At 35.3% G+C, this 27,704-nt stretch overlaps 4 protein-coding genes across 4 annotated transcripts; 2 read left to right on the top strand and 2 right to left on the bottom strand.

The window, feature by feature from the left end:
- Positions 1-1,404: 1,404 nt before the first annotated feature.
- LOC129005740 (putative nuclease HARBI1) lies at positions 1,405-5,487 on the top strand. The gene is made up of 2 exons (XM_054434730.1): positions 1,405-1,996; positions 4,437-5,487. Exons 1-2 carry the CDS (start codon positions 1,565-1,567, stop codon positions 5,247-5,249), a joined length of 1,245 nt encoding a protein of 414 aa, XP_054290705.1. The 5' UTR covers positions 1,405-1,564; the 3' UTR covers positions 5,250-5,487.
- Positions 2,271-6,065, bottom strand: LOC129005741 (uncharacterized). Its single transcript, XM_054434731.1, has 2 exons — positions 5,383-6,065; positions 2,271-2,926 (listed from the first exon to the last, which is right to left on the bottom strand). Exons 1-2 carry the CDS (start codon positions 5,764-5,766, stop codon positions 2,276-2,278), a joined length of 1,035 nt encoding a protein of 344 aa, XP_054290706.1. The 5' UTR covers positions 5,767-6,065; the 3' UTR covers positions 2,271-2,275.
- A 3,499-nt stretch (positions 6,066-9,564) lies between these two features.
- LOC129005776 (uncharacterized) lies at positions 9,565-15,184 on the top strand. Its single transcript, XM_054434786.1, has 9 exons — positions 9,565-9,691; positions 10,287-10,448; positions 11,385-11,518; positions 11,838-11,961; positions 12,555-12,671; positions 13,007-13,102; positions 13,611-13,766; positions 14,061-14,189; positions 15,069-15,184. Exons 1-9 carry the CDS (start codon positions 9,565-9,567, stop codon positions 15,182-15,184), a joined length of 1,161 nt encoding a protein of 386 aa, XP_054290761.1.
- Positions 15,185-15,649: 465 nt separating this feature from the next.
- LOC129005748 (endoplasmin-like) lies at positions 15,650-27,367 on the bottom strand. The gene is made up of 15 exons (XM_054434739.1): positions 27,177-27,367; positions 24,275-24,355; positions 23,870-24,030; positions 23,325-23,441; positions 22,783-22,978; positions 21,976-22,105; positions 21,561-21,672; positions 20,360-20,553; positions 19,622-19,811; positions 18,683-18,921; positions 17,802-17,973; positions 17,394-17,630; positions 16,919-17,189; positions 16,552-16,652; positions 15,650-16,010 (listed from the first exon to the last, which is right to left on the bottom strand). The coding sequence occupies exons 1-15, from the start codon at positions 27,232-27,234 to the stop codon at positions 15,912-15,914; spliced, it is 2,358 nt and encodes a 785-aa protein (XP_054290714.1). The 5' UTR covers positions 27,235-27,367; the 3' UTR covers positions 15,650-15,911.
- Positions 27,368-27,704: the final 337 nt, after the last annotated feature.

Genomic DNA, 27,704 nt, shown 5'->3' on the forward strand with positions numbered 1-27,704 from the left:
TTTTCTTAAATACTTTGATGCAAGAGCAAAGTACACATCAGAAATATTAAGTGAGTCTTTCAACAATTACCAAAAAACCGGAATTTGTAATTCTGGTAAATATTTTAATAATCAATTACAACAAATAGAATAATAAGTAAATCTTTCAAGGATAATCAATAATGTCTGGAATAAAAAACGCTGAATACTTTTAAATATGTACATCAAAATACTGCACCCTTTAAAAATTTTAATTTGTTGAACGTTCTGTTTCACTCATTTCTTATATTTCAATTTTTAATGATTTCATTATGTGTTTGTATTTGTAACATTTTGTTCAAATTCTTTTGTGATGTGCTGCAATTAATTTCTATTTCATAGAATATGACATTTTACAAGCGAGTGGTCAGTCATTTTCAAAACTGGTTTTTCACAATGAAGACGTTGACCTCAAAACAAAGACGCCTGAATTAGTGTTTTTGACCAAAAAACTTGTGTGTTAATATGCCAATTTAGATGTTCATCAATTATCTAAAAAAAATGGTCGATTTCAGTTGATTGATTGGTTTGTTATTTAGAGTAGTTTTGGGGTTAGGTATTTAATATTTGCATGAAAGACAGTTAAATTTTCACTGTTCAGGTGCCATTTGCAAAAGTGAAACTATACCGACTTTTCTGTTGAATTTAGGTAAGGACACAATGCCATCCGTTAAAATAAATGATAAATAATTTGATACTTGAAAAATACACTATAGGTTAAGAAGGGGTTACTGTAAGCGTGGATTAAACCAACACTGACGATCTTTTTCAACAATCGCAGTTCCCTGATGAGTTTTCTAAAAGCCTTAAAGAGAGTGGAACACCAGATAAGTCTTAAACTTGACAATTTTGTGATACTAATGCTGAGTTTTAAAAGCAGGAAAAGGCATCACTGATGAAACTCCAATGAAAGTTACTGCACTGTATAGGAAATAGCATCCAGTGTAAATTTCAATAAGAGCTGAGTCGATGTTAGCCAATTTTAATTACTAAAATTTAATCTCCATCCCACATTTCTAAGACTAATAAAGATGTAGAACAATCAAGTCACAATAATTTGTTATAACTAACTCATTCTTTTAATTTTTCTATTTTCTTTTCTTTTAACTTAACGTTGTAAATCTTTTTCTTCCTATTGTTGCCTTTTGTTTTTTTCAAAGTTCTTATTTGATGTTGTCACCCGTTGTTACTTCTTTTGTTTTCTAAATTCATTTGTTTTATTTAACGTTTAGTCACACCTGTAACAGTCTTATGTCTCTTACACCCTTTCACCTCTCTACAACAGCTAAGCGAGTGTAACTTAAAAAAACCTTATTTTAAAGGTGCCCATACACGTACCGGCAAGCCTGTCAGTTCTGCCTGAACAGTCCGCCGGAGACCGGCGGACTGTTGGACTGACTACCCCATACACGTTCAGTTCAATTCTGTCCGGCGAGCGCTTCAAAACACATTGATTTCTTCGTGCGTTTAGTTTTTAGTAGTTTAAAAAGATTTGCAAGTTTTTTTGTGTAGTTATTTATTTTCTAAAGATTATTTATAGTTCAAAATGTCTAGTGATGACGATGATTACGCAGTTTTAGGTTTATTACTAGCAGTAGTTCCTACCAAAAAACGGCGAAAAAAACGTGAGTGTTGGTCGAAAAGCTGGTTGATGAAGAGGGACACGTATTCTCACATAAATTTATTAAAAGAGTTAAAGGTGACTCCAAAAGACTGGCATAATTACTTAAGAATGGACGAAAATACGTACCTAGTTCTTTTGTCACTGGTTGCTCCATTGATTGAGAGGGAAAACACTGTGATGAGGAATGCCATATCTCCTCACGAACGTCTAACCGCTACACTTAGATTCTTAGCTACTGGGAGGAGTTTAGAGGACCTAAAGTATTCAACAGTCATATCCCCACAAGCACTAGGAAAAATTATACCAGAAACCTGTGAGGCGATCTACCAAGTTCTCCAAAAGGATCACTTGAAGGTAAGAGAAATAATATATATGAGCATATTAAAAAGAGAGAATTTTATTTCATGTCTGCACACAAACACAACACATAGTTAATACAGTATAAAAAAAAGGTTTATGTTGAGCGATTAAACAAATTTACCACATATTCTATAAGTCTACATATTGTATGGACACTCTGTAAATGTAACACATAATTCAATGGTTATCAAACTTCCGAAATTAAAGCACAATACTGTACTAATTTATAACTTGTTGACTTGTAACTTGTTGACAATAACTTGTTGTAATAATTTAAGAAACATCATTGTATTCTGAGAGGAAAGTTACAAGTTCATTTGTAGTACGCTGGTCTTGTGATTGTGACGCATTCAAGTCAACGTAAACCTGTGAGTTGGGTGGAGGGGTTACGTTTTGGTTGGATTGTGGTGATTGGTATGGGGTGGAATTTCCGTGCTGCGAACTAATGGATGTAGATGGGGAATAATTGGTTGTAGAAATATTACGCATCGGAGGAAACTGTCGTGGTGAAAAGGACTGGTATTGTTGGTATTCATATGGTCTTTGGTTAACCAACGCAAAATTACTGCCTAAATTACCACCCTCTGCTTCAAACAAAACATCATTTATAAACTTTTCTGCCCACCGGCGTTGATCGTTTGGCAATTCCCTCAATTTGAGTGCAATCGTTTTTCCAAAAGCATCAAAGCGATCATCAGGGTTTTTTGGTGTCTTAAAATGATTTTGAACGGTAGTTAAAACTTCATGTGTCAATGTAACATTATCTGCTGGTTTTGGTCTCGATGATACTTTAGAGCGATTTACATTGCTATTAGATGATGCGGGTAAAGCAGTACTTTCGATGTCGTGCACTTCGATGTCTTCGCTAGGAGCAATCCGCATACTGTCATCATGCACATCTACGCTCGGCGTGGATTCCTCATTCTGAAAAAAAAATACGGGATGTAATTCCCTAATTTTAAGTAAAATAGTCTAATAAAATAATAATATAATTATATAATTATTATATATAATATATATAATATTCTATTATATATATATTATAATAAGTTATAATATTATTATACATTTTAATAATATTATTATAATTATAATATATATTATAATTATATATATTATAATTAGTTACATTATATTATAATATATATAATATTATATTATACAGGGTGAGTTTTAATTGTCCCCCTCCCCAACTTTTTTCTACATTTTTTCAAATATCAATCCCAGACCACTTCCAAACATTGTTGGGTAGTAAGTACTTCATTTTGACAAGGTCTTCATTTCCGGCCGCCATCTTGGATCCGCCATATTGGATGCAAAATTTTTTTTTCAAATGTAAAGGTGGGGTTGTGACCCATTATTTCGAACTACATTTTTACCCTGATTACAATGCCGCAAACCATTTTCAAAAATCTTGGTTCATTCTAAAGTTACGAGGGCTTTTTAAAACATTATTTTTAGCCCATTTTAACATTGTGCATTTACAAACTAAGACCATAATCCCAAAATAGTGCTAGATAATGATAAGTATACACTACTAGTAATTGTCCACCTATTTTCACTTGATTATGACTGATGTATTTTTTTCGGCCGCCATCTTGGATCCGCCATTTTTAAATGTGATAAATTATTTTAAATATGAACGGGGTGTTGTGACCCATCATTTCGAACTACTTTTTTAAGCTGAACTTAATTCCATAATCCGTTTTTCATTTTCATTTTTTGATTTTGAAATATTGACATTTTTAACAAAAAAAATTTCAATATTTCATAAATAAACTTGATAACAAAAAATGGATTGCGGCATTGAGTTTAGCTTAAAAAAGTAGTTCAAAATGATGGGTCACAACACCCCGTTCATATTTAAAATAATTTATCACATTTAAAAATGGCGGATCCAAGATGGCGGCCGAAAAAAATACATCAGTCATAATCAAGTGAAAATAGGTGGACAATTACTAGTAGTGTATACTTATCATTATCTAGCACTATTTTGGGATTATGGTCTTATTTTGTAAATGCACAATGTTAAAATGGGCTAAAAATAATGTTTTAAAAAGCCCTCGTAACTTTAGAATGAACCAAGATTTTTGAAAATGGTTTGCGGCATTGTAATCAGGGTAAAAATGTAGTTCGAAATAATGGGTCACAACCCCACCTTTACATTTGAAAAAAAAATTTTGCATCCAATATGGCGGATCCAAGATGGCGGCCGGAAATGATTACCTTGTCAAAATGAAGTACTTACTACCCAACAATGTGTGGAAGTGGTCTGGGATTGATATTTGAAAAAATGTAGAAAAAAGTTGGGGGGGGGACAATTAAAACTCACCCTGTATAATATATTATATATAATAATCATAATAATATAATTATATAATAATATAATAATAATATAATTTTAATAAGAATTAAAACTCTTCTTCGTTTTCAGTTTCCAAGAACAGAGGAAGAATGGAAATCCATAGCAAAACAATTTGAGCAGCGTTGGAATTTCCCACACTGCCTCGGTGCAGTTGATGGGAAACACATTACCATCATCCCTCCCCCAGACTGTGGTTCGGAGTTCTTCAACTACAAAGGACACCATAGCATGGTGTTGATGGCAATCGTTGATGGAAATTATAGGTTCATCATGTGTGATTTTGGAACAAATGGTAGAGTGTCCGATGGTGGTGTTATTCAGAACACTTTATTTTATGACAAACTGCAACACGGTACATTAAATATACCTCCTGAAGAAATCGTCAAAGACACATCTACAGCTTTACCTTACGTATTTGTTGCGGATGATGCATTTCAGTTACGCGTCGATATGATTAAACCATTTAGATTGGCAAGTTTAACTGATGACAATAGAAAGGTGTACAACTATCGTGTATCACGAGCAAGGCGCATAGTAGAAAATGCGTTTGGAATATTGAGTGCCAGGTTCAGAATATTTCATACTTTTATAAATATGAATCCTACAAAAATTGAATCTGTTGTAATGGCATGCTGTGTATTGCACAATTTTTTGGTCAACACTGTTCCGAAAACGTATGCCCCTACAGAATGCTTTGACATCGATGACAGGGAAGCTGGTATCACAAATGTAGGTTACAATTGTGAACATGAGAACATGTACGGTTTACAACAAAGAGCACGTGGAAGCACCATGACTGCCGCAATAAGGGTTCGAGAAAAATTCATTGATTATTTTGTTAATGAAGGTAGTGTCCCGTGGCAGAGAAACTTCATTCATTGACATTGGAATGAATAGTTTTGCATTTGTTGCATTATTTTAGTAACTTTAAATATAACTGTTGCTTTTCGAATGGTAATGATGTGGTATTGATTTTGCAAATAAATAAAATACATAAATTACATGTTGTTGTTACCTCATTGTTCCCAACTTGTTCATCTTCGCTCAAGTTACTCCTTGACTGGCGGGGAGTTTCCTGGTCGTCCAAGAAATGCAGGAGATTGTAGTACCACAGTTTTGGCAAGTACACATCTTCGGCTGAAGCACCTGACTTTGTTGCTTCCCTAACCTTTTTCAACTCTTTCCGGTAACTACTTCTCAAATTGTTTATTTTCTTCAACACAGTAGATTTATTACAATTTGGATCTACCTGCTTCCACACTTCAATTAACCGTCCGTAAGCTGCTTCCTTCTTCATTCTATCATGATAATCTGCTGATTTTACTTTCCACAAGCATTTCTCACTTTGATACACACTAATAAATTCCTCTAAGCATTGGTTCTCTTTTTCACGTGACATTTTCACAATCACAAAACAACAACTCACAAATAATCACAGAAACAATTCACAACTACTAGCAACAACTCGGAAATACAAATGAAGTTCGGCCGGTGGTCGGACGCCGCTCCCCATACACGTTCAGTTTTGACTGAAACAGCTTCCGGCAAGCCGGTTGAACTGATGAGTTTCCATTCGATCACCGGCCGCCGGTACAGTCTTAACTGACAGTCCAGCCGGACCCCACACACGCTACGGCCGCCGGTCTCCGGCGGACTGTTCAGGCAGAACTGACAGGCTTGCCGGTACGTGTATGGGCACCTTAAGAGGGGCATGGGACTCGCACTATACAAGAAGAAAAGAGGCATCTGCTATTTTCATGTGAATCTCTAAACACTGGTTTCCCTAGTAACTAACTAATACTATTGTGGGGTTCAAACATTCATAGCTAAAGTTGCACTCAAATATTTTGTGTTATTAGTGTTCTCAAGATCACAATCCAAAACCTTTTGGGCCATTCAAGATGATTTTTGAAGAATTGTCTTTTAGGTTTGGGACAACCTTGGGAAACATATTCTGCTTCATGGTGAATCCTCGCACATTGAATGCTTTCAAGATGCCGATCTTGTTGACTTTGGCGTTACGTGGTTTGGCCTGGATATGTGGCAGAGATGCTTGGATACGTAGAATAGAAACGACAATCTATCACGCCATCAACCTCGATGATTTCTGATGCGAAAACCCCTGTAAAATGTTTACACTAGAATACATGGTTTGCATACAGTAACATTTTTCTAAATTTTGTTCCTTTAGTCTATTACGGAGACATGTGTAGGTCTAGTCAGGCTATTGTCAGTAACTGTTTGTAGTGTATAACTAATCTATAATGGAATTAGACATTTCTATTGTGTGGAAATCCGAATTCGTATTGCCATTGATCAAATTGATTGAGGAAGGCTTAGTCAGTTGAAATATTATTGCCTAAATGCTTCCTTTTTTAATTGTTAAAAGTTTTATCTGTTCACATGGCTTATAGTACTGACAGTGGAGTGTAATTTGTGAAGATCTGCGGATGGTAAAACTATTGTAGTGGATGAATACAAGCTCTAAATCAAATTAAGCCAACTAATTTTGAGTGTTAAATTTGCAGGTTAAGAAATCCGTAATAAGGTTTTGTAATCTAATTGCCTACAGTGTGATCTTAGTGTCAAATATTTTCACATGTTTATAAACAATATAATCATGTTTGCTGAAAGGAACATAAAATTACAGTATCTTGAACATTCTACCCCTACAGGACAGGGAGTAATTTGATGACTCTTTTAAAATACATACAAATTCTTTTATTTATGTTTAAATTACATATTTTAATCACTGAACAATAAAAACTAATCTACAACTGTCATTAAAGTTTTCCAGTGAACAATGTTTTATTTCAATTAATAATTACAAGATCAATAAATCTAGATTTGCAAATGTTACTAAAATTTTGGATTCTTTCGATTTCAATATTTCAATATACAGGGTGTTCATTTGAAAACTTTCCATATCTGTTGTGTGCAAAGGTAAGGCTTTTAACACTTGTTTGTTCTATTTTCCCCCTAATTTGGACATGCCAAATCCAATAAAATTATTTTCAATTTTGAAAAATGCCCCAAAAGGGCCCAATTTGGGGGGTAGGGGTGCTTTTTGAGAAATTTTCAAATGTAAACATGGGTTGTGTGATACATCAATTTAAAGGTCTAATCATCCCGATAATTTTGGTGCAAAAAAAGTTTAATTATCTTTAACCGTATTTACAGGGTGGGTCAAAACGTTTTAAAAAAGGACTTTGAAGTTAAGTACCGTATTACCCTAACTACTGAACGAAACAGTGCCAAATTTCTTTCCAAGCTTATTCTTGAGCTACTCTTTAAGATAACTTGTTGTAAGGGCATTTTCCAAGTTATTTTCTAATTTTTTAAAAATCTCAAATTTTAAGAATAAAAGAAAGCTGAAAACTCAAAATTCTTAAATAGCAAGGTATAACAAATTTCATACCACGTGAAAGGTCCTTTTTTAACAAACATTTTACGTATTTAAGTTTTCTTTCTATCTCTTACCGTTTAAAAATTGCAGTAGAAAAACCTAATTTTCTATGGAAATATTGTAACTAGTTTTCTAATAAAACAGCCAAAATTCGTCTCTAGACACATTAAATGGTGCAATAACTGAAGGAAACAATTCATAATTATTTTTAGGCAGATAGGCAAACAAGTCATTACGTTTTACTTTGTGAAAAACAAGTTTTATAGCTGATGAGAAAAACCCAAGCGTGGGCCGCTTTCTGTAGTACCATTGACTGTACTAATTTCAAAAGTACCATTTCCTGTAGTACCTAATCAAATATGGTGTAAACTTAAGAAAATAGACTTTATTTTACTTATTGGTCATAACAAAAGTGTTCCAGGATAACTGCAAAGTGTTTAAAACAATAGATATCCTGGTATAACTATGAGTCATATAGCTGTAAATGATTTAGTTAGGAAGTTTTCTGAAACTGGCTCAGTTACCAATGAGACAAGAACAGGATGAAGGGTCCAAGATGAATTCTGACACACGTAAAAGTAGTCGATGAATTTGTTATGAATCCTACTACATCGTTGAACAAAGTGCAATGTGTTTTATTAGAAAACTAGTTATAATTTTACCATGGAAAATTATGTTTTTCCACTGCAATTTTTAAACGGTAAGAGATAGAAAGAAAACTTAAATACGTAAAATGTTTGTTAAAAAAGGACCTTTCTTGTGGTATGAAATTTGTTATACATTGCTATTTAAGAATTTAGAGTTTTCAGCTTTCTTTTATTCTTAAAATTTGAGATTTTTAAAAAATTAGAAAATAACTTGGAAAATGCCCTTACTACAAGTTGTCTTAAAGAGTAGCTCAAGAATAAGCTTGGAAAGAAATTTGGCGCTGTTCCGTTCAGTAGTTAGGGTAATACGGTACTTAACTTCAAAGTCCTTTTTTAAAACGTTTTGACCCACCCTGTAAATACGGTTAAAGATAATTAAACTTTTTTGCACCAAAATTATCGGAATGATTAGACCTTTAAATTGATGTATCACACAACCCATGTTTACATTTGAAAATTTCTCAAAAAGCACCCCTACCCCCCAAATTGGGCCCTTTTGGGGCATTTTTCAAAATTGAAAATAATTTTATTGGATTTGGCATGTCCAAATTAGGGGGAAATGAGAACAAACAAGTGTTAAAAGCCTTACCTTTGCACACAACAGATATGGAAAGTTTTCAAATGAACACCCTGTATATTTTGAATGCCTGCTCCGTCTTCAAATTCTCGAGCAGATCTTTATTTTATTTCCATTAAAGTTGTTAATGCAAAATTTCAGCACCCAATACTTTTTGTGTGTTGTTACAGGGAATATTATAATAATATAAGAGATAATAAACAAAAATAGAATTTAATACATGTAAATAAGGTACTGTAATTAATTGTGTAATGTAACTCAGTTACTCATATAAGAATTTATAAGCATTTTTCTCTCTTAAATCTTAAATTCTACATTGTACCATACAAAGAGACTTTTATACAGGTGTAACAATCTTAAGTCAAAAATGTTTGTGAGAGCTTTTTGGATGCTGTAGTAAGGAAGTTCCTATAAGTTTTATTTTTTATCTGTATATACAGGCTTGAGGAAGTAATGAATTCTGCTAAGTGCTAACTCTGTGCTAAACAGTTACTGTACAGTTAGAAGAATGATTAACACTTTGTTGCCGCTTCAAGTGTTACCGCTACTTACGGCATAGTTCACAAAATGTCTAAGGCAATCTTACTTTGTATTTTGATATTCTTTATATCAACAATTCAAGAAACTATTACTTTGTCTCCAGTTTCAGAAAATCAACTTATTACAAATGCTTCAAATCATCGGCAATCAAGAGGTAACTTAATTTGTTTGATTAAGTGTAAGCTAGTAACTTATTATAAAAAGATTGCTAAATGATTAAAAAAGTTTTCGAATGTAAAGCAGATGAAGTTAAAAGCTATTTTTACTCTTATAATGGATACATAATTATAATGTCAATTGTGCAATGTATGTTTCTAATCTTATTTTGTAAATTCTGAAGCTGATTTTTGAGTGTGTTTAATTTTTGTTACGTTCGAGAGCACTGATATTGACTAAATGTCTTATTTTAAGGTAGTTTCTACTAAATGTATTTCATGATTTGGCTATAATACCAGACAAAAAGCAACCTATAGCTTACAAATAGATTGTTGTATTTAGTTAAATTATTTAATTGTTTTGACAGACGTTAAATTATAAGAACTGTAAAGAAGAAAACACATTTTATTTTTGAATATAAACAGTCTTCTATTGATCTATAAAATCTGTGAGGATTTGCTTGATCTAATTCTAGCGCTAAGCGTAAAAAAACATCACTTCTGTGATAATTTACTACACATTTATACACTAAATAATAAATCAACTTAGGAGGAAAATATCTGTTAGATTGTTTTGTCTTGTAAATGTTGCAGTATTTTTCCTGTTCCCACTGTTCACGCCGTTTCGTCGCAAGTCGTGCTACGCAGGGACGTCACTCAGTCAGGTTGGGGTGTGCTACACAGCCTACCAGTGTACGTTGCGCGGCGGTGTCGCATCCGGCACCTGTGCTAACGGTCGGGGAGTGTGCTGTGTGTGTGAGTATGGTTAAAATACATTCTTGGTTCAACACGGAGGCTATTGCTAGATATATAGGATTATCATAGATAAAAAGCTTCCAGTCACTCTTGACTACTTCGGTCTTCAGAGGTAACACCTGTGTGACACAGTTTTACTCCAAAGACAACAATATAAAAAAGTATCTTTGTCTAGTGATGCTTATAGATACGTTGATATCAGTTAAACAATAAATATCCATAAGCTGTTCCATTAGGTTGTGTACCACTGTCAAGATTTGATCATTCCACCAGAATCAAAAAGGAAGTCAGGACAGGAATTCAATCTGGGTGGATAATAGCGCTGCAAAACCTTATTTACTATGGTTGCTAATGTTTGTATTTTGTCTCAATGGAGGATAATCTTGTGGGAACTCACAGCCGTAAATTAAAATAAAATATGAGAACTCATGTAACTTACCTTGTAATAATACAGATATAAATGTGAGGTTAGGAAAACTGGTATAAAGTATCCTATTGATAAAAATATTTGCCTGGATGAAAAGTGCTTTTCCCATGGAACATCTGGTAAATCACAGGAATTGTTCAGTAAACTTGAACATTTTATTTCATCCTCTTTGTTTTACTTAAAACTAACTCTCTTCTCAGCAACATGTGTTTGTTGTCATATTAAATTATTTCTTATTATTATATTGTTAACATATGTTGCATTCAAAATGTAAATAAACAGAGTTCTTGTTCTTTCGTAACCATTAAAAGTGTGTTCATTTTCTCTCTCTCATATTCATTAATCTCAATATCTCCATATCTCTACATATTATTCCTCTGGTCCTTCGAACTAATTCTCATTAAACCCTTTCTCAGGAATTATAAACCAAGAAGGAAATAATATGGGTATATTTTTGTGGTCGGATAAATGATTTTTTAATGTTTAACTTTTGTGTATGTAATCCACAGTCCAATACTCGTGTGATGGAGTGTCTACAGCACAGAACTACACCTACTTCACCAGTCCGGGATATCCGGCTTCGTACACAGGAGGATCCCGTTGCTCCATTACAGTTACGAAAGCCAACTTCTCTGTCTGTCAGGTTAGTGACTTGGAAAATAAATGGCATGCTTATGTCCAACCATAGACTTTTGGATGTTGTAGTTGAATACACTGTGAACCGTGTCATTAGTGTGTGATACAGTTAAAAATACTATTTTATTCCATAGTTTGTGTTTGTGTGCTAGTTTATACTGCTAGTTATACTGCTAGTTTCCGACTAAAGAAACAGCTGGTCTTGGTCAGTAAAAAAGCTACACGAGGCATTTCACTTGATTCTACACTCACTCTTCACTCATATTTGGGTTAATTTGAACATTTTCATACTTGAATATGTCGTCATCAATGTATGTTTGCAACAGCTGAGAATCAACATGTTGGATCTTACCTTGGCTCCGCCCACAGCTGAGGGAGTGTGCAGCGATGACTTCATGTCAAGCAGTTCGAGCACCTTGCGACTGTGCGGAGATAACAAGGGTCAACACAGTAAGTTGATCAGTAGATAGAACTGAATTTTAAAGTAATTGCTTACTGTACACTCTCCAGTTCTGTTAAATAAAACCACTGACTGGTCTAGGATGAAGAAAATATACTTAATTATTTGTGATTATGAAAAACTGAGGAAACATAAAAAACAAATTTACTGATGGAAGAGTAAAATAAATAAGTAGACAATTGGTGAAGGAAGGATTGGATTACTTACAGTTGCTGTTTGTTTAAATAAAATACCGTCTGACTTGAAGTGTAACTTAACTAAATTTTCGAGTTGCTTACAGTGTATCAAGAAATTTATTTTCAAAGACGTCGAACTTAGTTGAGGAAAAATACAATGAAAATGCTTGATAAATTTTATAAAGGCGCTTACAGTTTAGTTGTAATCTGGGTTGCATTTTATAACAGCAATAATTGAACAGCAAAGTTGATGGAAAGTTTGGCTGTATGAGTTGTCCGTATGAAATAAATTCTTTAAATGAAACAATTTCTTAAGATTGAAATTATATAGAGTTAAAGTTTGTTAACTGTTGGAGCTCATAAGTAGGCCTCCAATGTTGTTTACTGATTTATTATCCGTGTTTCAGTTTACGTGGACTTTAGAACTGCATCGTCCTTCACTCTCTCAGTCGACACAAACTCTCTTCTAAGCTTTGATCGATCCTGGAACATGGAGATTATTCAAATACCGTGTTCTTCCGGAGGTAAGAATTATACTCTTTAGTTTGAACAAACCGTATACCGTAATCAAATTATGCTTTGCTAAAAGTTTGATTTGGGAAAGCTTATTACTGATTAAGTTATGTCAAGACAATATTGATTTACCTGACTAAATATCTTGGTCGAGCATGTAGTCACATTAAAAAGTGAAGGAGTCAATAAAAACTTTAAAATAAATAAATAGGCTATCTTTGTCTCTATATGAACGTTTTTCATGTGATGGCTATTTTCAGACTTTTTTTGGCACAAGTTGACACTAAAGATTTCAAAGTAATGTAAATCAAAAAGCAAAGCTAATGAAACCATCTGCATGTTCCAGTTCCATCAGGCTGTACCCAGTATTTCAACACAACATCCGGCTCAGTGTCCAGTTTCAACTATGGCACCACTGCTTCCACTTCCACTAACACTGATGGTTCGTAAACAGTAGGATATAGTTTAGTTTGAAATTGTTAGTATCGACATAATAGACGTTTCACTACCCCAAAAACAAAATTTCAATTTTTTTTTTTATTTTTATAATGTTATTCCTGCTTAATGATTGCCCCGGCTGGCTGGCTGGTAAGATGACTCAAGGAATGTGAGTTGACCCAGTCAAAAATATTGTAGCTACGGAATAGTAAATTATTAATTTAATGTCTTAAGTATTTAGAATGGATTTATAATTTTTTACTATTAGCATTATGCCAATCTAAGCTATTCAACTTAAACATGGAAATGGAATATTTAGTTTTATCATAGAGATTAAACATACTCCTGGTATCGATAATAAAAGGTAATATGCAGGTAAATCCAGCAGACTTTTGAGTAAATGATTTATATAATAAAACTTAATTGATTCAAATCAAAACTGATTAAACTTTACAACAATTACACTACAACTCATCTTGTTTTTTGTAAACTGTTTGTATTCTAAATTTCAGGTTCAGCTGGGAACAGACAGATTGCAGGATTGAACTACGGAGTTTGTGTGCGATCACTGTCTGGCTACTGTTACATTGAATGGTCTCAAAACTCCGCCAGCCCATACAGCTTTACAGTATCTGGTCCCACTGATGCCTTGGACACCTCTGTACTGGGTAATAATGGGTTTTTAAAAAACACTTATGACTACCACCAAATGTCTTTTTCAGAGCGTATGCTCCAATTTCAAACTCACTACCAAATTCTTTAAACCCAGAATAGAAATAACACTTTATTTAAAATGGGACAACCAGAGAGAGGAATGGAGCAATGAACTACAACACTAATCATCTGTAGTAATATACAGTATATTAATGCCAAGTATCTATTTGATAAAAGAAATTTTTTTAAAGTCGCTTTTTGCCCCAACTATTGCATTAATACTTCATTAACAATTGAACATATTTTAGGTAATGCTAATGCGGCAACTAGTGGTGGAAACTGCACAACCAACTTTGTGGTGATTCCAAACCCTTCTCAAAATGGCGTCAGGGTTTCAACAGATAGATTTTGTGGTAATGGATTTGTTGCAACAACATGTAAGTAGTAAAGATAATAAAACCCTTATTTAAACCTTGTTAAATCAGAAAAATGGGTTTCAAATTATTATCAGTTGGTATTGTTGTTTAATTACGAGAGGTGTTCTGTAAGTAAGAGACGTTCAAGCGTTTGGCTCTGTACTTCATGTGTACACCGCAGCCTGCTTGGCATCAAATGTGAACAGAATCGTACCATTTGCAGCTGTGTAGTTTACTTGTACGCTCACTGTTGTTTTAGAAAATATTTAAAAATAAATTGATCTCCCGAGATTAGGTCAGTGCGAGATAAGGTCGGTAATAAATTTTTTAACTTGCAAGAAACATATCCTGTACAGGCATTCATTTCCAGATGACTTAAGTCTATGGCCCATAATGCTGTAAGAGAAAAGTGTGGAAATGAGTAGTTAAAGGGAGTTAAAAATGGCCATAAAAATGTCTCTTTCATTATGATTAAAAACCTAAATGAATGGCCCAAACATATAAAATGCTCCTTGTAAATTTACATTGAAAATAAATGTCAAATAAATATGAACTGTGCATGGAACTTTTCAAAATCGACAAGGAGAGGCGAAGATAACTAAAATATTGTGTTTCTTTGTCTGTAATAAGTTGTGCTGCACTAAAGTATATATTGAAAATGTTGTACATATTATTAATGGCTGGGTATCTGAGTGTTCAGCTTGTCTGCTTAAGTGTCGCCGGTTCAATCCTCAGATAAGTGATTAGCTTTTTAATTGTCGGTAACTGGGCTCACCTGTTTTCAATCATTTAGCTAAATAAATGGTCATGGTTGAAGAAACATCTCACAGTCAGTAACAAAACCATTAACAATAAGCACCTATGTGGCGTGGCGTTAATAATGATAATGCCTTATTTCAGCTGCAGCCAGACCTTATGTCCTGTATGTTACGACTGCTGCTACCTCCTCTACTACCAACTCTGGGGACCTCGGTAACCGAGGCTTCACCCTCAACTACCGTCTGTTGCCTTGTTAAATAAATGTAAAAAAAAAATTAAACGAGTTTGATTTCCCTTGAATTACGATGTTTTACTATTGATATAAGTTGTTGCCATTCCATAGTTCCAAGTGGTTGCCAGTTTTAGACAAATAGCTAATTTATTTGTGTACTAGCTGCTGTACCCATTGCGGCTCATCTCATCTATAAAGGTGTTTATGGGAACTCACTTGGGAACTACAGTATCATGCTCTCGTATCATAAACACTAAACACCTACTTCCAACCTTGAAGCGTAAATATATTCTTAAAGCACTCGTAAGCCGTGTTTACAGGATTTTGTTGTATACTCTGGTATAAATGCTGTTTAAGAATGTAAATATGTCAGCTGCTCAGTAGCTTAACATCAGCTATAGTTTACACCTTTTTCCCACTTTTACAACTGCTTTGAGCTACCAATAATTCCAAAAGCATATAATCAGGGATTTAGAAAAATCACCAATGATAAATCTATATAAATATATTTTTTATAACAAAGCTAACACAGGTGGTCTCACTTAATTAAATAAAACAGCACAAAATATTCGGAAACTAAACACTAATCGAATTATGCTATCAATACATACGTAGTATGTATCAGTGTACAAAATACTCCACGGGCAACATGCATTCCTATCATCACTCACACACACTTAAATTAAATATACAAATATACATTAATTAATTAAATTATTAGTCCACAGTCTTTAGATTTGAGATGTTTGCGGTTACAGTTCGTCGTGTTCCTCCTGATCCTCATCCGCTCCGACTTCTTCCGCCTTCTCATCTGCCTCCGCCTCCTCTCCATCATCTTCTTCTTCATCAACCTGAAAAAAATGCAATAAGCAAGTAAGTGATAACAGCCTCACAAGAAACCACTTGAAGGCACAAACTAATTCCTACTCTGCATTGTTGGTAGATAGTTAATTTGTGAGTAGCTCGTCATTAGTTTGTTATGCCTGCTTGGCTATACTGTTTACAATTTCTTTATGTCTAATAAACTTTCTAAACTATTTTTATGACATACACAAACAATGTGTGTGGTTGTAATTGCAATACAACGAGAATATAACAAGTATAATTTGGCCAAAAGGTAGGCAAAATAGATTTTCAAGTTTTGGTATTTGGAGGAATTTTATGCTGAGCTTAAAATATCCAAGAATATTAGAAACAAGTTCTTTTCATTTATCAAGCAGTTTTACAAGCAATTTTTATTTTCACATTATAGATGCTCAAACCAGTTAGTATTGCAAAAAATGAACTCAATCTTAATCCAATAATATGTTACAGAATGAATAATATGATCCTTTTTTCATCAGCCTCAGAGTCTTTGATACATTTCAAGATTAAATATACTAGAATACTAACCGCTAGATCCTTGGGTATTCCCATGGTGTCCCTCATCAAGTCTTCCACAGTTTGGGCAAACTCTGCTGAGTCTTGCAGCATGAAGCCGGATCTCAAAGTAGCTGTAACACAACAAAGACACTTAACAAAAACACTTTTTAGCATATTTTACGCATGAATACTTAGATGGAAAAAACATAGAAGGATAATGACGAATCAACCTCAATTTTATCCAGGCCCATGCAGTTAATCTGAGTGACAGTTGAATGAGGGTCGGTTAATACAAAGTGTGCGGCATTGTCATGGCTGGGCAGTGGCCATTCCTGCTCTAGGCCATAACGCAACAGCAGCAAATGAGAGGGATCTACTGTATGTTTGTGTCACTCACCAGTTCTGAACATCATGAGAGCCATATTCTTGGCAGTCTCGTCCTCTGGGTTGTCAGCTACTCTCTTCTGCAGCTCCTTGATGAGAGGATGTCTGGGGTTGATCTCCAGAGTCTTGCGTTGGCTGAGGTAGTACGAGCGCTGAGGGTCGTCAGCCTTCTGGTGTGCGTTGGACACTGCGAGGCGCTCCATGTTGCCAGTCCAGCCGAACATTGAGGCGACCAGTGCGCACGGTGACTCTGTCAGACGCTCGGACACTTGCGCCTTTGCGATCTGTGGGGCAACAAAATACTCATTACATGATCATATGTTGCAACTTATCTTAACCTATGTCTTAAAGGAGAGTAACACAATATTTTGGACTTTTTCGTTTACTAACATGAGCTAATTTGCTATGCTTCATACCAACAGTTACTCATGCCTTTTGCTTAATCAAAACACTTTTGTGCTTCCTAAAACTTACAAAGGTCTCCTCACCTTGTCCTTAAGAGCGACATCGTTGAGCCACTTAGTGAGGTCCTCGTATTTCTCCTTGAGGGCTTCCAACTTCTTCTTGTCCTCCTCCAGGGTGAACCCTTCCTTCGCCACATTCTGGAACTTCTTGCCCTCAAACTCTGGCAGTGAAGACAGACAGTACTCGTCCACAGCCTCTACCAGGTACAATACTTCGTAGCCTTTCTTCAGCAGTCGCTCCACAAACGGGGAACTCTCCACCTGAGTAGCACAGACAGATCAGTGAACAACTCCTCAGTGACACAGGCAGATCAGGAGGATAGTTAAATTCCCGATTTTTACTTATACGTACAAACATACTTACTTATATATATACCAATAAAGTTATTTTAAATTTAATTCAATCAAGGTCCAGTCAATCTCAGGACTTACCTCCTTCCTGGATGAGCCAGCCAGGTAGTAGATATGGTCCTGTTTAGGTTTCATCCTCTCAACATACTCAGCCAGTGAAGTGGTCTCTTCCTCCGTCTTAGATGATTGGAACCTGAGCAGCTTAGCAAGGCGAACCCTGTTGGCTGTGTCCTCAATAACTCCCAGCTTGATGCTGTGTAATCAAACATATTGTTTATTCTCTTGTAAAAACATGTTTATGTAGGTAAAGTGGTTTACAAGATTCCTCGATTAGTATAATTAACATTGTCAACCTTTCTCAAGTTAACCTAGTTCAGGTTGCAGTACTTTTGAAACAAATATCAGTGTGTTAGTGGTTAACTAGTAATTACATTAAGTTTTTTGCAGTAAGAGTTTGTTTTTGTTGTCAGTCCTAATCTAACCCCAAACAGAATTTGTAAAAAATAGAACATTTCAACCGGTAAACATATGGGTAGTATAAGAGAAAAGGTCCAAAATACATAAATCTGACAGGCGGGTGGTTAGGAGGTATACTGTAAGTTGAAAGAGTTTTCCAGTGAGTAGAAAAACTGCTTCTATCAGAGGGTTAATTTAGGCCAGGGACTATTTGGGTCAAGTAAAGTTGCAAACACACAAAAATAAATAGTGTTGTATTCTGTTGCAAATATATTTGGATCACCTCAAATTGCACTTTGCAACTTAACATATTTATGTGCAAATCGAGCCATCATGCAGCAAGATAGTGCCACTGTCTTATATACTGTTCTTTCTTGAAAAATCCAATTAACTTTTTTTAATTTTTTTAGTAACCGGATGGGGTAGGACGCCAACTGATGCAGATAGTTGGAGCTATACTGTACAATGCACTTGCCTGATAATTGTAATGTGATAACTACACTTACTTTGTAGAGTACTCTTTCCAGAACTTCTTCAACTCCTCCGGCTCGAGTTTCTTGATCATGTCGAGGGCCTTGCGCACAAGCTTTTTTCGGATGACCTTGAGCAGCTTATGTTGCTGCAGCGTCTCTCTGCTAACGTTCAGAGGTAGATCGTCAGAGTCCACGACTCCTTGGATGAATGACAAATACTTGGGCAGCATGTCTGTGAACTCGTCCGTGATGAACACCCGACGCACGTACAGCTGCAAATACACACACTGTATAGTAAATATTAGGCTACGAGGTTGATTGAGTCTAATCAGGTTTGGTAATCAATTTTTTTTGTCCTAGGACACTAGGCACAAGCCTGGGATTGTTTTTCACATGACTTCTGGCTAGACCTAGGGGTTGCGGCATTGTCACCTAAATAAAATCCATTGGTGTCTTGGCAGGGATTGAACCCGGGACCTCAGCGACTGAAGTCCCACGCTCTAATCACTACGCCAGCTCGCTCCCCAGGTTTGGTAATCAATGAGAAATATATAAGTATAACTGAGTGTCTAAAGCACCTTCTGTACAAGTGCAATATAAGAGACTTGAGAGATCCGTGATATGCAGGAGCTGTAAAAACCTCGAACTGAACGTATTGATTTAAATAAACCAGAGTAGACATCCCATCTAGATGTACCAGCTGTAACCAATTTTTAATTTAAGTTGAACAGTGGTTGAACATAGTTAAAAGAGCAATTTTAATGTTAAATGACATTCTTCATCGATCATTTGTATAGTATTTATATAGAAAAATACCAGTGAAATTATCATGTGCACCTTGACCTCTCAGATCAACCAAACAAACATGCCTCTATCAACCACTTGGCTTTCCCCTAGAATAGCTTACTACAATTTAATATACACCAGCTTCACTTAAAGGATTATTTTGCGTAGCAAATATCAACAACGTACCTTGATGTTGTCGGTGACTGTGCCATATCTGTTGAAAGAGTCGCTGGGCTGGTTCTGAGGCACAAACAACAGAGACTTGAACGTCACTTCACCTTCAGCCACAAAATGTACCTTGGCCAGTGGGTCCTGACGATCCTTAGTGAGCGACTTGTAGAACTCGTTGTACTCACTGTCCTCGATCTCAGCAGGCCTGCACAATGTTCAACAATCAACATTATACTAGTAGTGTAGTAACAATCAATACTATTCCATGGTACCAGTATCTCAAGGAATTTTCATTTATGACATTTAATTTTTAACGGTAGTTAAAAAAAATAAAAATGTGATATTCACAATAACGGATGCTATGATTTTGATTAAAGTTAAATATATTATGGTCCTTTTCACCCTGAACAAAATGACACAACCCTTTTAAACGCTGTAAAAATTACAAAACAAAGGTTAAAATAATTTTGTGATTTTCCTCATAAAAAGCTATAAAATTTCATAAAACACATTTTGCTCATAATGGTGGAATGTTCAATATTTCAATGTCAAGCTAGAGGGAGAAATAATTATGTTTGCCGATGCTTTTTATTTAAATAGCACATGTTGTAATAACAATAGTGATGAGAACAAGAAACCAAATGTTGCTAAAATTAAGTGCTGTTGCAATTGACATGGATTTAACTGTTTCAAAATGTCCCAGTGACAAATAAACTTGAATCTAAAATAATGTAGTCATCGAGACAGACTTACTTTCTTGTCCAAATAGGCTTGTTCTGGTTTATAATCTCCCAGTCCCAAACAGTCTTTTCCACTTTCTTAGTCTTTGGTTTATCTTCATCTTTTTTTTCATCTGCGTCTTCCACTTCAGCCTCCTCATCTTTTGGCTCTTCTGCTGGTTTCTCTTCTTCCTCTCCCTCTTCCAAAGGAACTTCTTCTGTCACTGTCTATATATTTAAAAAGATAATTTAAAATTTAATGGTTAATAGAATGCTCATTTTAAAAATTGTTGAGATTAACGGGTTCAAATGGTTCCCCCATGTAAAACCTGAACTTAGTAGCCTATAGTAATCAAGAACTTTCGTTTCTAGCTACAAGTTAGAGTATACAAACTAATGAGAAAAATCATAAAAACATAAACAACAGAAAGAATTTAAATAGATAATTATTGTATAGTTCTATTGGTGATACAACAAAAACATTTTGGTCAATAATTGTAAAAAATTAGTGACAAACTGAAATTATAAAGTTACTGGAAACTACTTTCAGCATCACCATTTCCCATTATATGTTAGTAATTTTGAGCTTTGACAAAAAAACTTTAACTTATTAATAAACAAAAACAGATTAAGGAATCTGTAAAGAATTCACGTTTTGGAAGAATATTTGTTAGATTCTCAACATTCATTTGAAAGCAAACAGAGTCAAACCAAATGCCAAATAGGAAACCCCAAAATACTTAAAACCATACTGCTTAGTAAAAAACTGTATAGCCATTTCAGCATAATATGAACAATTTTTAAAAATTAATGAACCTTTGCACATTGATTAGTCGTACTGGCCAATTTGTTGAAACAAGAAATGCAACATTATTTCAATATCCTGCTGTCGGTGACTAGCCGCCTTTCTCTATTGGCTCCACAGCAATTGTGGAAGTTTTTACCCACAAGCTCTTATTTTGGTTTCAAAATTCTTCACTGGGCCACACCACTAAGCATACATAAAAACAAACATTTTGTGTAAAATCATGTATTATTTCTGCCAGTACCACTAACCTTTCAAGTATTGCCAGTGTTTTTACGTTGAAGGGCAACATTTGAGAAATTTACTCAAGCCATGCAAAAGACCGCGGCTAGTAGGCCTACAGCTAGCCACCTGACGGATTGAGAAAAACCCTAAGTCTTTTAGGTCTGAAAGGCTTGTAAACATACAGTAATCATGAAATCAGGTTTACCTTGCTAGACCAGAGATAGATGGGGAATGTGATGAACTGAGAGTATTTCTTGATGAGGTTTCGTAGAGTATCAATCTCTAGGTAGTCACCAGCCTCATCCTTCAGTTGCAGACTGTAATCATATCATGTTTTAGTTAGGAAATGGTTGGACTAAAAAACAAAACACTGATGGTTCTTTTAAGTTGAATCAAAGACAGGTAAATTAAGTAGTCTTGTTCAACAGTGAATCATTGATTATGGCCAAGTTTCTGTGGATTATAAATTCAATAAGCTCTAGCCATTATGGTTAGAACAGGATTAAAAATTAGTCAAAACACACTTCCATTGATAACGCTACAGCGCTTGTCTGATAATTCCCAAAACATATGAGTACCACATATTCAGCTTTTTATTTTTAGATCGATTTAATTCCTACCTGATTTGAGTTCCCCGTTTGAGTGAGTCACCCCGAGGGTCTTCTGCGATCTGGAAGCTATTGGCGTCTGATTCCCACACTAGTTGTTTATCCTCATTGTGTTTCGTGGTAACAATCACTCGGTCAGCCACTGCACAGAAAGTGTATAGTGTAACATTGTATATGGTTTGAATGCAAATATTCTTAAATGCATTTTAAACAATAAATTAGTCCACTTTCTGTAGACCTAACGTTCTCTAGTATAAGGTAAGATTACATTATTGCACAGTTTTAGTTTTCAGTTCAATAAGGTTTTAATTCTTTGCAATTTGGCCTAAAGCATGTCAGCGATTAAAATTATGTTTTGACATAACCTGTTCAACAACTTCATGGCTGAATGTGTTTGATTCTCTTACTCATTTTCCAAAATGAACGTTTTTGAAGAGATGAATTCCATAGGAAATTATCCATATCTTATTATTTATAATATTTTCATGTCTAGTTAAAAACCAAGTAGAGCCCAATCACTACTTGGGATCAATACTTCCACGAATTATTATGATTAGGTTCATGAGACCTAAAACTTATGTACAAGATAAAAAATGTGATAATAGACTCTTAGCCTATTTATAGCCTACACTTAGTTTTGAAGAAATAAATTAGGCCTATGGAAAATAATTGGTTTTGAAATTTGAGATAGTTTTAAAAATCTTAGTTTCTGTTACTCGGCCTGAGTTCCTGATATAGTACAATCAAATGAATTGAAGATGAGCTTTTAAACACTATCTAACTAGAATAGTCAGATTAGACTAATGTCTCAGAACGAACCTAAAAATGCTGAGTAGAAGCCAACACCAAACTGTCCAATCAAGTCATTCATGTCAGTAGTGCCAGATTCTTGCATCTTGCTCAGGAACTCGGCAGTTCCAGACTTGGCGATTGTTCCCAAATTGTTGACCAAATCCTTCTGAGTCATTCCTATGCCTGTGTCTGTGATGTGTAGCATTTTTGAGTCTTTGTCAGCCTAGAATAAAATCAAAATTAGTTTTTGGCTGACTGAAAACTCCATGATCAATGGTTAGACTATTAGTTATTCCAGTTCCCAGGGAAATAAATGTCCCAGTATGATTAATGGGGTTATCAATTTCACATAATATAAAAATATATTTAATCCTACTGACTTTGCAATCATAGGTGATGATACTGCACCACGGCCGTTTTGGATATTACTCCATTGTCGGAGTATTTCAAGCATTCTATCTTTTATTTCAACTTATAATGTCAAACACTATATAATGTTTTATGAGCATCTGTTTTTCAAGCAAATAAGACAAAGAAACAGGCTGACAGAAATATTTTAATTAACTTACCTTGATCTTGATTGAAAATTCTGGAGTTGCAGAAAGATGATTTGAGTCTGTTAAAGAAAGCACTCGTATTTTGTCCAAGGCGTCAGAAGCATTTGAAATCAACTCTCGGAGGAAAATCTATCAAAACAAGATTAATTATTATTTTCATCCCACAATATTCAATTTTTGAGCATTGAAAAATCTTAAAGACATAAGATAAGTTAGACTACTATATTTAATTAAATTTTACTTTAGAGAACTAACTTAACAGGTTCAGTCTCAGTCGGCACACTCCTCTGTATGCACTGTGTCTCACCACGCGGGACTGAGTGTGTTAAACACAAACCATACCTATTTCTTGATTGTTAAGGATAATTTTTACAACTTAGGTTGATATTGAACTCCATGCTATAGGTATTTGAAAACTTTTTAGCAACCATACTAAATTTTATACAGTATCTTTAGGTAGAGTTGGAGTGATCCACAAAAAACATAACAAGTTTATTTGAGTTAAGGATTAAAATTTACAGTAAGTTTACATGAAATTTACTCAAATGTGTGCCTACCTCCTTATTTCTGTACAAAGAGTTGATGATCAATTTCATCATTCTGTTGACTTCTGCCTGGAATGCAAACTTCTCTGCTTTGTCACGCATTTCTTTGATTTGAGCAACATTGAGTCCATCTAGTTTGATCATGTTTTCTTCTCTTTCCACAACTTCCGCATCTAGACAAGAAACAAATAGCCTATAAGGAAAGCCTAGATAGTTAAGTTAGCCTATTTTGACTGTTAAGGCTACGATTTAATTTTTGTCACATTAAATTATCAAACTTGAAGATGCTCAAGCACAATACATTAAGCATTGACGTCCCTGCAACAATGTCGATCACGTCTGACTTGTCACCACCACACATCATAATACAACCCAGCTAAGTAACTTAGGCTAAAATTATTCACAGTTGGAACTAACCTGTCCTAGATCCTTCTCTGCTGCTGCCCAAATCTATATCAATAGTTTCTTCGATTATTTCATCTTCACCTCTACAGACACCTATAAAAACACATGCTAAGTTAACTTAATCAGAAATGAAATATTAGGCATAAAAAGCCCATAAGCAAATGACATGTATAAGGACAGGGTCCGCCCCGACTAAATCAATCAATGCAACTTGGAATATGTTAACTTAAGATATAACTTAGGCCTAGCTAGAAGTAGGCCCAAGTTATAGCTGACAGCAGGACGCTAAGGGCCGAGTGAATAAAAACAAGTACAGCAAGTATTTACTAGCAAGTAAAAAAACTTCCTCCAAGTAAACTCTTGTGAATAAAAGCGACTCTTTACTTGCTAGTAAATATTCCCTAATAAGAGGGTAGCCTACTCTCACTGCTGAGGGGGCGTAAATTTAGTTTAAAAAAATTTACAAAGTGCAAGTTTTTTCTTGTCATTCAAGCAAGAGATAAGTTAACAACATTTTCTTTATTCTTTTCTTAGATAATTGATCAGTTATTGAGGGGGCGTACACTTGAACATGGGAAAAAAGATGGCATACACTTGCCCCTAACGTGTTTTCTCACAGGATAAGTGTAGGCCTACCCCCCCCCCCTCCCAGAACTCCAGCTTATAGGGCTAACAATGTTATTTTTGAATGCCCCCGTCAAAAAGTAAGTAAGATCACCAAATTTCGGTTAGTTATCCTTGTATGTAAATTTTTAACCTATTTTTTTAAAGTTTGAGAGCGGCACTTGTGTTTTGAGGTTTTTTGAGGCATAAACATTAGGGGGGAACAAGTGTCATCAAAGGCTTATAAAACTAAAACAATTATAGGCTAACTAAGGTACGGTACTGCGAAACTGAACACATTTTGGGCGGGTTTTCCTGGCAGAAGAATACAGCTGTGGTATTGTCGATTTTGTTTGAGTCAAAGATTAAAAAGATTCAAAAGCTTTAACTTATTCACCATCCAATACAAAATTTACAATAGGCTTTGTCTCATACATTCTTCTCTGAGTCACTTAACTTATGTAGTTATACCCGATTTTCCCAGCGGGCCCGCGAGCTATGGGGCCCGTGAGCCCTGACTGGGATTTTTCGAGAAATTTTACCGGGACACGGGCCCGCAATTGTGTGACAGGCTCAGCCACTTGGGCCCCCTATCATAACAATATTTATATGAAAATGACCATAAGTTTTTTTTTTGCCGGAAATTTGTTAAACCCAGTAAGAGCAATAGGACAAGTAGTTTACAACAGCTTAACTGACACCATTATTTGACCGATCGATATAACTCTCTACCAACCTAAGTAAAAGAATTGTCATCAGTCATGCAGGTTGCATCAACAGTCCTCATGGACTGCGTGAAGGCGCTATTTAATAGGGCTGTATTTAGAACCAATGTGTCCCCGGCCTAGGAGGATAAAACATTAATGTTAATCCTCCTAGGGGCCCCGGTGGGGCACACAAGAGAGGGCCCTCAATGCTGATTTAAAACTTAATGAACTTGACAATTTTTTTACGATCAAATCGGCGAATTAACCTAGGTGCCTGATGCACTAGCTAATAAATAATTCCATTCTTTCATTGACGCTAAAGAAGGATTTTCATTTCACTTCATTCCTTACTATTAGGAGGCTGCACTTTAGATTTTTTTACTTCGAGTCAGGTAAACAATTTTACTTAAGCCTACTTATATGCCTCGGGCCAAATCAGAGCGGTTCAAAATCGGTTTGCTTTGGAAACTGTTGATTTTTATATAGTGTCGATTTTTGAGCCGAGCACTCGAGCAGAGCCTGTATATAAGCTTGAGAGATCAAGCACAAAGTCAGAAAATCAAGCTCAAGCCGATTTTCTCAGTAGGTACAATAATGCCCAATTCAAATTAAAGCTTTTATGTCTGCGAGGATCACGTTCTCAAAATTGAAAGATTAGGCCTACATTTTTGCCGTGATCGCGGATATCGACGAGAACATTTCCCTGCGGGTGACGATGACGATGTCTCCACGGCCGCAGGAGACGTTCAATATTTTGCCGGATTGCGGAAGACGTTATTGACGTTTTACTGCGAGCGAGATATATTTAAGATTTTGCCGCAATTGCGGAAAAAATTATTTCCCCGTCACCACGGGTCGCGGGGCAGGAGATATAGGGATTGGATTGGGCCGTGAACGAGGGAGACGATAATGTTGTAATCTTATGATGTCATAGGTCATTTTGCCGCGATCACTTAGATTATGACGCCTCGGGAGACGCCATACCAAGCTAAAGTGCAAGTTTAGGCGGTAATACATGTGATATAATATTTTATATATAATATTTTTTAGGATTATTGGGAGGGGGCCCGGTGAACAAACTTGCGGGGAAGCCTGCGGGCTCTTATCGCCGCCACTGGATTTTCCTTGCCGAATTCGGCTTTAAATAAAACGCCTGAACCGGCCCTTATGTAGGCTATTGAATTGACTGAATATCACAGCTGTACATAACTTACTTAGCCTATTCTGCAACCTGGATAAACTGGTCTTTAGGCCTGGGGATAAATATTTAAGTAAGGGGTCCCAGGTGTTTCTGGGAAAGATTTGGCCACTCTATTTTTGATAGAAAGTTAGTCAATGAATTGTACTGACCAAAACGTGTCAAATTGCAAAAATAAAGCAATATAGGCTAGCCTAAGTTATCTTGCTAATTAACAATCTTAATGAAATTCTACATGGTGTTAAAAATATTCTGAAAAGTTGAATGAATCGAGAATTAAGTTTTATTAAAAAATAACGAGTTAGTGAGCTTCCCAATTTACTGAAACTTGTTAATATGAAATTCTTCCGGCAGACAGTGACGCCTAGGAAATGTTTTGTGGTTATGTTACAAAAATTCTACTTACCAACTGACAAACACACAGCTAAAATGAACAGAAACAAGTGAGAATTTCTTCTCCTCATTTTTGTAAGTCTATTACACACAACGTGCAATAAAATTTAATACAACTCAATCAACAGTTTAAATAAATTAATCTTTTTCCGAACCGGATCACAGAGTTCTCGACGCTTCTCTGATAAAACGGGATCAACAACTTCTACTACTTCTAGGGCTGAATCCGACGATGTATATTGGTCGAATTCCACCAACCAGATTCAAACACGGCATTCTAAAACAACCAATCAGCGATGTCCAAATGTCTGACAAGCCAGATTTTCAGACAGGTAATTCTAAATCTTGGCTTGGCTTGGCCCATTTAATCTCTCAGTTAGTAGTATTGGATTTAAATGTAATTTTAATGCTACTGCACTGATAAATAATAATAGTTCAATACACGCATCATATAAAAATTTGTGGATAAGTAGGTTAATTAAAGGATCGACTATTTTATATTTGAGGCGTCGAGAGGCCAAGGGAGATATGTGACTTTAAA

The sequence above is a fragment of the Macrosteles quadrilineatus genome, unplaced genomic scaffold (assembly GCF_028750875.1).
Source record: "Macrosteles quadrilineatus isolate MER2022 unplaced genomic scaffold, UCM_ALF_1.0 Scaffold_32__1_contigs__length_1466915, whole genome shotgun sequence".
NCBI lineage: Eukaryota > Metazoa > Arthropoda > Insecta > Hemiptera > Cicadellidae > Macrosteles > Macrosteles quadrilineatus.